The sequence below is a fragment of the Trichoderma citrinoviride genome (genome assembly GCF_003025115.1).
Source record: "Trichoderma citrinoviride strain TUCIM 6016 unplaced genomic scaffold BBK36scaffold_18, whole genome shotgun sequence".
Lineage (NCBI taxonomy): Eukaryota > Fungi > Ascomycota > Sordariomycetes > Hypocreales > Hypocreaceae > Trichoderma > Trichoderma citrinoviride.
This window is the reverse complement of record NW_020194726.1, coordinates 321,352-331,869: the sequence shown is the minus strand read 5'-3', so window position 1 is coordinate 331,869 and position 10,518 is coordinate 321,352. Positions and strand designations below refer to the sequence as shown.

The 10,518-nt window shown below is 56.0% G+C and overlaps 3 protein-coding genes across 3 annotated transcripts; 2 read left to right on the top strand and 1 right to left on the bottom strand.

The window, feature by feature from the left end:
- Window positions 1–1,237, bottom strand: BBK36DRAFT_1185984 (hypothetical protein; the record flags this gene model as incomplete). Its single annotated transcript, XM_024896466.1, has 4 exons — window positions 1–299; window positions 363–869; window positions 968–1,098; window positions 1,194–1,237. Coding segments are annotated over 4 exons (964 nt in total), but the record flags the coding sequence as incomplete, so codon positions are not given.
- A 527-nt stretch (window positions 1,238–1,764) lies between these two features.
- On the top strand, window positions 1,765–3,997 carry BBK36DRAFT_1172797 (hypothetical protein; the record flags this gene model as incomplete). The annotated part of the gene is made up of 3 exons (XM_024895784.1): window positions 1,765–2,199; window positions 2,255–3,618; window positions 3,928–3,997. The coding sequence occupies 3 exons, from the start codon at window positions 1,765–1,767 to the stop codon at window positions 3,995–3,997; spliced, it is 1,869 nt and encodes a 622-aa protein (XP_024745561.1).
- Window positions 3,998–4,484: 487 nt separating this feature from the next.
- BBK36DRAFT_1136627 (polymerase) lies at window positions 4,485–9,346 on the top strand (the record flags this gene model as incomplete). Its single annotated transcript, XM_024893044.1, is given in 6 exon segments — window positions 4,485–4,516; window positions 4,528–4,967; window positions 5,066–5,169; window positions 5,229–6,198; window positions 6,255–7,546; window positions 7,601–9,346. The coding sequence occupies 5 exon segments, from the start codon at window positions 4,670–4,672 to the stop codon at window positions 9,344–9,346; spliced, it is 4,410 nt and encodes a 1,469-aa protein (XP_024745560.1). The 5' UTR covers window positions 4,485–4,516; window positions 4,528–4,669.
- Between the last annotated feature and the right edge of the window lie 1,172 nt (window positions 9,347–10,518).

Sequence of the window (10,518 nt, the reverse complement as noted above, 5' to 3'; positions counted from 1 at the left end):
CGCGAATTCGAACGCCTCTAGCGTCCGTTATTCGAGTGCTGCCCCCTCTGGAATCCGCGGCCGCGCCTGTGTCCGGAGTCGTTGTTGTTGTTGTTGGCGTTGTAGTTTAGCCTGTTGTTGCTGCTGTTGCGCGAGGCGGGCATGTTGTCCGTGGCCATGAGGTCGTTTTCGGGGAAGCCCATGGAGCCGTCGACGACCTGGGCGCGGGTGGATGATGGTTGGCGGCCGGAGGAGGAGGAGTCGCGGGGAGGCTTGTAGCCGCCTGGCTTGGGGTAGACTTTGAGGATTCTGCCGTCGGCCTTGGGAAGAGTTAACGACATGGAGACATTGACAAAGGCACAGAGTAGAAGAGGGAGCCTTACCGTCTTGTTGTTGAACATTTCAATCACCCGCTCGCCGCCCTCTCTCGACGCAAAGACCATCTCCACAATCATAAACGGATGCGTCTTGACCACCTCGCAGCTGAGCATCTCGCCCCCGACCGGCGTCATCGCGCTCTCCACGTCCGCGGCCGTCGTCCCAGGCGCAAAGTTCTGCGCCATGACGGCAAAGGGGCCGGCCAGCCCGCGGATCGAGATGCCCGCGTCGGGTATCCGCAGGGTGCTCTTCTGCGGGACGACGTTGACCTGCTGCCTGACGGAGGGGTCCGTGTCCATGCGGTCGACGGCGGCGCTCAGCCTGGCGAACTTCTTCTTGGAGGACGCTGCTGCTGTGGGTGCCTTGCGGGGAGCGGCGCCGGGGAGGGTGATGCGGGAGCTGAGGGGGAGGTTGGAGTTGACGGAGGTGTGGAGGTCGTGCGTCCATTCGCCGTTGACGTCGCCGGTGAGGTCGTTTGCCCGACGGCGCAGGGCCGAGGGTGTGGCTTTGCTCTGGGGCTGGCTCTGGTTTTTTTCCCACCGTCAAGGGTTAGCACTGCCGTGTCATGTCGTCATCGTCGTCGTCGTACTCGAGCAGATCATCTGCGAACCTTCTTGACGCCTACTCGGCTGGCGAGCGATCCTCCGGGCTGGACGGCCTTGGGGCCTGCGGGCGCGCTCTGGCGGCGGTTCTTGGAGAAGATCTCATTGGCGAGGGCTTCAGCGCGCTTGCGCTCGCGGGCTGCGGGCCGTTAGCATTGGTCGTGTGTCGACAAGAGGGAGCGCGAGGGTGCGGGCGGGAGAATGGCAAACGCGCGAACGGCTCGAGGTGCGTACCGGTATGGATGATGCGCTCGAATTCTGTGGCAACGGGCGCCATGATTTGGTGTTTTGTTTGGGAGGTTGGTCGGTGGAAAGATGAGTGTATCGAGGGAATTGCTGCAAAGAAGGAGGAGGAGAAAAGGAGGGATAGAATGGGAGGAGCACGGAAGAGAGAGAGGATGCAGATGGTTTGGCCTTTTGTTGGTCGCGTCTTTTGCCGGAAGGTTTGATGCTGAAGGAGAACTGAGATGAAGGCAAGGCCTATGATTGGCTGGTGGCGGCTGAGAAGAGGCTGACGGGGGCGGCAGAGCTAGCCTGAGAATGGCTTAGCGTATCTTGTGGCGGGATATCCCTGTCTAGTGCGTGGCCGATAAGATAAGAAGCGCTCACTTTTGCTTTTTTTGGGAGCATCCAAGACAATTTTCGTGATGGCGCAGACAAAGGCTGTATGTCCACCATGACTGAGGCATCGTTCTCTGCGCAGTTGTCAAGCTGAATTCTTTTCCTCTTTGCTCTCCTTTAGATTCTTGACACTTCTCAGACCTCTTCATCTGCTGCTTCATCACCGCCCGCCACAATGTCGGGCATGGTCAACTGCGCTGCTTGTCTGCGGCGGGCCGTCCAAGCCTCGTCTCGCAGCAGGCCCCTCGCCGACGCTGCAGGCATCTGGACAAGTCTCCCACAGACGGGCAGACGCTATGCCTCAGTGGCAGCTCCAAGCACCGAGCGGACCGATGCGCCTCGGACTCTGACTCTGGAGCCCCTCGACCCGGCTGTCTCCCAAAAGAAGGACTTTGAGCGGCTGCAGCGCATCGTCAAGAAGCACCTGCAGCACATGGACGACCCCTGGAAGATTGCCCAGTACGTGGAAGATGCCCTCGCCAAGGACAGGTTCGACGAGGCCTTGCTCCTCACCAAGACGGCGGGCAAGGATCGCCAGGTCGTCGTTGCCTGGAACCACCTGATCAACTACCTGCTGGGCAAGCAGCAGCTGAAGAACGCCATCAAGCTCTACAACGATGTCAGTCACCTCAAAAAAGCCCCCGAAGTCCTATAATGTGCTAACACTCCTCCAGATGAAAAAACGAGGGCAGTTGCCCAATGTCCAGACCTTCACCATCATCTTCCGCGGCTGCGCTCAGTCGCAACACCCCAAGCTTGCCGTTGCCGAGGCCGTCAAGCACTACAACATCCTCCTCAGCGACAAGCGTCTGCAGCCAAACTCGATTCACATGAACGCCGTCCTCAACGTTTGCGCAAGAGCCGGCGACCTCGACTCCATGTTTCTCATAGCCGAGACAGCGAACGACACCACCCGCGCCCCCACGTCCTATACGTATACGACCATCTTGAATGCCTTGCGGTACCAGGCCATCCGAGACATGAAAGACGTGACGCCGGAGCAGGAAGCCGCAAATGCGCGCAAGGCTGTGGATCGGGCAAAGAGTATCTGGACTGAAGTCATTGAGAAATGGAGAAAAGCGCAGTTGGTCATTGATGAAGAGCTGGTGTGCGCCATGGGTCGCGTGCTCCTCATCGCCCCTGACCGGGAAGAGAAGAGGGAGGTGCTCGACTTGCTCTACCAAACCATGAGCATCCCCAACTTGGCCAAGGATCCTGGCACCGATGCGTTCCAAGACGCTCAGATGGAAAAGGTTGCCGTTACCGGTGTGGCCAAGAGGGTGCCCTCGAGCAGAGCTGTCTATGCTGTGCCTGGCCGGAATACACTGGCCTTGATCCTCACGACCCTTGCCTCGTCGAGGCTAACGACGTCTGGCATCAAGTACTGGAACCTCCTGGTCCGCCACTACGGCATCGTGCCGGATAATGACAACTGGCTTCGCATGTTTGGCATGCTCAAGGTCGCCAAGGCGAGCGGCCACGCTTCCTCCATCCTGAGCCTCATGCCCGACGAGTACATCGATGGCAAACACTACCGCATCGCCATGGAGACTTGCGTCCGCGACAACATCAACACCAATGCCCTCGACAACGCAAAAAGAGTGCTCGATTCCATGCTTACACGCCTACCTGTTCCCGACATACACACTCTTCGACTGTATCTGCGTGTTGCGCTAGTCAGCCACTACCAGTTTCGCGAGAGAATGAAGAATGGAGACGCAGAGGGCGCCAAGCGTGACTATGGCCTGCAAATCACAACCGCCCTGGCCCATCTTTGGGAGCCTTACAAGAAGGTCCACTATCACTTCTTCAAGGAGAGTGCCAAGGGCAGCAAACTCAGTCCCGGCGAGCTCTACAACAGCCAGCGCGAGGTCATTGCCTTGGCTCGTCACATGTTTAGCGCTTTCAACAAGGTCATCAACGAGAAGATGCTGCCTGAGGATGACGCAAAGGAGCTCCGCGTGGTTGGCGCCAAGATCAACCGCGAGATTCAAAAGTTTTACTCGGATCGTGAGGAGCGGGAGCCCAACCTGCGCAAGTCTGGTCTAGGCGTCACAGAGGAGGCGCAAGAGGAGGGGAGTGAGGAGAACTCGTTCGATGCTGGGTTCAGACCGGGCGGCGACTTTGTCTGGAATACCGCGAGACAAGCCGAAGAGGTTGACGATAGACAACGGTCTAGGGGGTCGTGGGACGCCAGAGACGGTGATGAAAGACGACCTAGGAGGTCTTGGAGTGATAAAGAGGGGGGTGAAAGACGACCCAGGAGGTCGTGGGGTGACAAAGAGGGGAATGATAGACAACCCCGGAGGTCATGGGGTGCTAACGACGGTAGTGAAAGACAACCTAGGAGGTCTTGGGGTGCCAAAGACGGTGAAGAACGCGAACCAAGAAGGCAATGGAGCGCCAGCAAGTGGTAGAACGGCCTTGAATCAACCAACCTGAATATGTAAGACAAATACGATTCATGAGTGTATGATAGAGATAGACGGAGACTCGGTGTACTCTTGGATATAGACCGCTGGCTTGGTGTTGGCAAGGTGTCTTTGGGCCCTTTATAGAATGGCATGAATCCCTTCTTTACAAAAGTAATTTCAACCTGCTCTCCTTGCCAGTGGCTTGGAAGCACAGAGAGGCTCATGGAGCATCTATACCCAGGTGGTCGAGTATGGCCTCTGTAACTCCATATCGTTGCCTAAGTGCATAAGCAGAGGCCACTCAAAGAGCTGCCCCACGTTGCAATTAAGGTCCTGATTTAGCGCGTCAAGCAACAACGCGACTCACGCGTAAAGACGCGCTTCTTGCAGGTGTACAGCTGATAGCAGTGCCTGGATGAGGTACCTTCTGGTGGCTGCCGGATAGGGCGCACGTCGAGGTACCTCTTGTGTAGATCCTCTAACAGCTGGTGACCTCCAACAAGCCCAATTCTACAACACACACACACACAGAGCCTCCTCTACCCATCACTTTTCCACCACAACAAGCAAATCGCCTTTGCCTGATGCCCACGACTTGGCTTTAGCGATCTTTTCCCTCTTCGACCATTTTCATGATACCCCAAAGAAGATAAAAAGCAGCAGCCCACCTCCGCCATGCCCAAAGTCGACCGCAGGGCAAAGCTCGCCGAGCTCAAGGCCCTCCGCCAGGCGGGCAAGAAGGCCTTTGAGAGCTACCAGGTCGAAGACGTCGCGAACCTCTACGATGAGGTGGACGAGGCCGGATACAAGGAGATTGTGCGGGACCGCCTGAACCAGGACGACTTTGTGGTGGACGACAATGGCGAGGGCTATGCCGACGACGGACGGGAGGATTGGGATCGAGTGAGGCGGTACGAATCGGACAGTGAGGGCGAAGATGAGCTGCCGACGCGGGGGAGGCCGAGCAAAGCGGGTGAGTCTGTGGGATGGACGCATAGCCGTTCGGCTGCACGGCTGTCGTCGTCTTCTGGACTTTTTCCATGGTTGGGATTGGCACTGACTGTCACGCAGCGAAGAAGAGCCGTGACGAAGAGCAGGCCAAGCGAGACGCCAACGATCGGAGCATCAGCGAATACTTTACCAAGGGCGCCGGTAAAGCCCAGTCCAAACCCAAGGTAATGGCGCCGTATGCGATACCTGATATAACCTCCCAGACGGCCTAACAGAGCGGCAGGTGGTCAAGACAAAGGCCGACGACGACTTCCTGGCCGACCTTCTCGGAGAGGTCGACGCCAACATCCCAGCGCCAGCCCCGAGGGCACCCAAAGCCGACCGGTCGGGCGGCGAGCGAAGAAAAGCTAGAGACTTGTCTCCTGCGCCGGAGCCCAGCTACAAGAAGCAGAAGCGGGTTGACATACGGTTGCCATCGCCCGATCCCGCCCCTCCTACTTTCGACGACGATGACGACGGTCTTGCGCCGCTGATCGATGACGAGCCCATGGGTACGGCCGAGTTTCCCATGAGCGACCCGGCACCCTCCTCCCCCGCTGCCAAAGTCGCCCAACGCAAGGCCCAGATCAAACAAGAGCCGCAAAGTGACGACGATGACGATATGATGGAGGTCGCTCATGCCGGCGCTGTCAAGGTCGCCAGCGTCAACCTGGCAGCTTCCCGGCCGGCGAGGAAAATTATCAAACAAGAGCCGGCAGTGACTTCATCCCCTATCAAGGCTCCAGACACCTCAGTGGATGCGTCCTCTTGGAATGAGCTCTCAGAAAAGCTCAACGTGGTCAGCAGCTCCATGTCTGAGCCCAAAGGAATCGGCAAGATAGACCACAAGGACGCCATTGAGCCGGATGGGTCTCTCAACTTCTTCTGGACCGACTATACGGAGATCAATGGCAGCCTCTGTCTTTTTGGCAAGGTGCTGAACAAGAAGACACAATCATACGTCAGCTGCTTTGTCAAGATCGACAACATCTTGCGAAAGCTCTACTTTTTGCCTCGCCAGCAGCGTCTCCGAGATGGCGAAGAAACGGGAGATGAAGTCGACATGACTGACGTCTACAACGAGGTGGATGAGCTCATGACCAGGATGAACGTGGGCATGTACAAGATCAAAAAGTGCCAGCGGAAATACGCCTTTGAGCTGCCAGACATTCCCAAGGAAGCAGACTACATGAAGCTTCTTTACCCTTACACAAGTATGTGAAGCCAAAAATACGATACCTGACAGCCTACTGACCCCTTTTGTCTGCAGAGCCGGCCCTCAATATGGATACGAAGGGAGAAACTTTTTCTCACGTGTTCGGCACCAACACTGCCCTATTCGAACAGTTTGTCCTGTGGAAGAACATCATGGGTCCTTGCTGGCTCAAGATCCAGGATGCCGACTTTGGTGCCATCAAGAACGCCTCGCATTGCAGGCTCGAGGTTTTGGCCGAACACCCCAACATGGTGTCGACCATCAGCGACTCTGACAACATGGACATGCCCCCTCTGACTCTGATGAGCATTGCTCTTCGGACAGCATTCAACGCAGCGGAAAACAAGCAGGAAATCATTGCCATCAGTGCGCGCATTTACGACAAGGTCTCTCTGAGCGACACAACCCCTGCCGAGAAGCTACCGTGCAGACCGTTTACCGTCATCCGGCCTCATGGGCAGGCTTTCCCTATGGGCTTCGAGGCGCTGGCAAGGAAGAGAAACAGGGGCGCGATTGTCATGAAGAAACAGGAGTCCGAATTGCTGAGCTACTTTCTGGCTCAGATCGATGTGGCAGATCCCGACGTGATCCTCGGCCACCAGCTGGAAGGCGTCGATTACAGTGTGTTGTTGAACCGTCTGCAGGAGAAAAAAGTCCACCAGTGGTCAAGGCTGGGAAGACTGCGGCGAACCCAGTGGCCGTCCTCCATTGGCAAGGTTGGCGGCAACGTGTTTGCGGAGCGGCAGGTCATTTCCGGTCGGCTGCTTTGCGATCTCGCCAACGATGCCGGAAAGTCCGCCATGTTCAAGTGCCAGACGTGGAGCCTGACGGAGATGTGCAGCCTGTATCTCACGGGGGACAACCGTCGCCGCGATGTCGACAACGAGGTCGCCCTCAACACGTGGGCCAAGGAGAGCCAGGGCCTGATGGACTACGTGACGCACATGGAGTTGGACACGCACTACATCACCGCCTTGGCAGTCAGCGTACAACTGCTGCCTCTTACCAAGGTCTTGACGAACCTGGCCGGTAACTCTTGGGCCCGTACCCTGACCGGTACCCGCGCTGAGCGAAACGAATACATTCTCCTCCACGAGTTCTACCGTAACAAGTACATCTGTCCCGACAAGCAGACGTTCAAGGGACGGCAAAAGGCCGAGGAGGAGAATGGCGACGAAGACGCGGGCGAGGGCAAGAAGAAGGACAAGTACAAGGGTGGTCTCGTCTTCGAGCCAGAAAAGGGTCTTTACGACAAGTTTGTGCTTGTCATGGACTTTAACTCTCTTTATCCGTCCATCATCCAGGAGTTTAACATTTGCTTCACCACGGTGGACAGAACAGCATCGGTAAGAGTTCTCTCGCCTTGTTTCGTAGTGACCCAGTGCTGACACCATCATCAGGCCGATAATGAAGACGCTGTCCCCGAGGTCCCTGTCAACCAAGAGCAGGGCATCCTCCCCAGACTCATTGCTACGCTCGTCAGTCGCCGTCGCCAAGTGAAGAATCTGATGAAGGACAAAAAGGCCACACCCGAAGAGCTTGCCACATGGGACATTAAGCAGCTGGCCCTGAAGCTGACGGCCAACTCCATGTACGGTTGTTTGGGATACACGCGATCTCGCTTCTACGCTCGCCCCCTGGCCATCTTGACCACGCACAAGGGTCGAGAAATCCTCCGCAGCACCAAGGATCTTGCCGAGAGCAAATCTCTGCAGGTCATCTACGGTGACACGGACTCCGTCATGATCAATGCCAACGTGGACAATGTGGCCGACGCCTTCAAGGTCGGCAACGAGTTCAAGAAGGCCGTCAACGAGCAGTACCGGCTGCTGGAGATTGACATTGACAACGTCTTCCGGCGCATCCTGCTGCAGGCCAAGAAGAAGTATGCAGCCATCAACCTGGTGGAAAAGGACGGCAAGTTTATCGAGAAGATGGAGGTCAAGGGTCTGGACATGCGGCGCCGTGAGTACTGCGCCCTCTCCAAGGAAGTGTCCAAGCATCTGCTGGACGAGATCTTGTCGGGAGACGACATTGAGGTTGCCGTGGCCCGCATCCACGAGTACCTGCGCGACATTGCTACCAAGATGCGCGAGTTTGCGATCCCCATGGCCAAGTACACCATCTACACGCAGCTCGGAAAGGGCCCCAAGGAGTATCCCAACGCCGACTCGATGCCCCAGGTGCAAGTTGCCCTCCGCGACATGGCCAGGGGCAAGACCGTGCGCAAGGGCGACGTGATTTCCTACGTCATCACGGGCACCAGCAAGAGCTCAGAGCCTGCGCCGAAGCGTGCTTATTCTCCCGCGGACCTCAAGGCCGATCCCAGTCTGCAGCCCGACGTGGACTGGTATATCGCCAAGCAGATCTTCCCTCCCGTGGAGCGTCTGTGTGCCAATATTGCGGGCACATCGACGTCGCAGCTCGCTGAGCAGCTGGGCCTGGACGTTCGCCGGTATGCCTCGACGCAAACGCAGCAGGGCGGCGCAAGCGACCAGCTCGAGATCCACCCTCTGGAGTCTCAGATCCCCGATGAGGTGCGTTTCGTCAACTGCACGCGGCTCAAGCTGCGCTGCCGCAAATGCAAAGCGTCCTCCGACTTTGAAGGTCTGACGGGATCTCCCGATCGCGTCACCGCGTCGGGCGTCATCTGCCCCGGCTGCAGCGCCGTGATCCCCACGCTGTCCGTCGTGGCGCAGGTCGAGCACGCGGTGCGCCTCCAGACGACTCGATACTACGAGGGTTGGCTCGTCTGCAACGACCCTCAGTGCGGCAACCGCACGCGGCAGATGAGCGTCTACGGCACATGCTGTCTGGGTCCCAAGGGTCTGGCGCGCGACTGCGGCGGCACGATGCAGTACGAGTACACGGAGAAGGCCATGTACAACCAGCTGGTGTACTTTGCCAGTCTGTGGGACGTGGACAAGGCCAAGGCCAAGGCGGGGGATGCCAACAGCGATCTCTCGGCCCAGGAGCGGGAGAAGATTCGCGCGTTGGCGGAGCACAACCGGGTGCGCTTTACGACGGTCAAGACGGCGGTGGACAAGTATCTCGAGAAGTGCGGCCGGCAGTGGGTTGCCATGGACACGCTCTTTTCAAAGCTCGGCTTTAGCAAGATGATGGTTCCTGCTGTTGCTGCCTCATGAGGGGGGGGATTTGGGCATAAAGTGCTCATGATGGAAATGTGTATAGTTTGTAATTTGGGTGTGGGGGTCCGAGTATATTCTTGCATGGCATTGGATGGTTCTTTATTCGGTAGCATGGAAAAGATCAATAGGAGATTTTTGGTATGAATGCTATAGGCGCTTAGCTTGAACAACTTGAATGTTGCTTGCAAAATCCAGTGGATTGTGTTCTCTTGTGGCTTCAGTGGACAACGTTGAGGTGTTGTGATGTTGTACAGTTTATGTGGAAAGTACCTAGGTCTTGTATCAGGGCCTGCTGTGATCATCACATGAGTCAGGCATGTTCAATGCCGTTGATGTTTACTGTCAGAGGGAGTATGTGTTAATTTCTCAATGGATAGCTCTGACGGTGCTCCCCAGTCCGAGCCAACAGTTGTGTTGAGAACAAAAGACGAGAGCTTAAAACCGTTTTGGGTTGAACAGAAGGGGAGTGTTATACAAGAGGGGAACGTCGACTGGCGGTCTTGGGAGAACAAGATTCGAACGGTATGGTGTGGTTATAGGAGAGGTAGTTGGTGACTGGTGTATAAGGTACCATTTGACATTACGTTGGGGAAAAGAGAATGACATAACACTGTCGAGGTAAGTTAAGTAGAATAGGATAAAACAGACAAGACACGAGCCACTTTGTTGAAGGGGACACCGACGATGGATGGGACTTTTGTGTGCTGTCGTACTGCCAAAGCGCTTGCTTTGTTTTTTAACATGGAGATGGGAGGGAAATATAAGGGGAAACATGGTAGTTGAAGTTGCCGTCCTCACACTGAGTAAGACAGAAGATCTATCAGGCCGGTCATTGAGCTTTGATTTGGAATTGCCAGAGTGCAATATTGAAACACGATGTAAACTGCACCCTGACTTTAGATATACTTCACAAGCTAAGCAAGAAGGAGAAAAAACAAAGACATGCTCTCATCACAAACCGAGCACAAGATCGCCCACCCCTTTTTTCATCATCACAAAGAGGTCTATAAGTAGAAAGAGAAAAAAAGATAAAAAGTACAGGAAAACATAAACAAGAGGAGAAAAGCATGGCAAGACAGAAAAAGGACAGGAGAAAGAAAGAAAGAAACATGAGAAAAGAGGACTGGGTCCCTAAAGGGGTAACAAACATATCCGGCTTTAGGCCTATA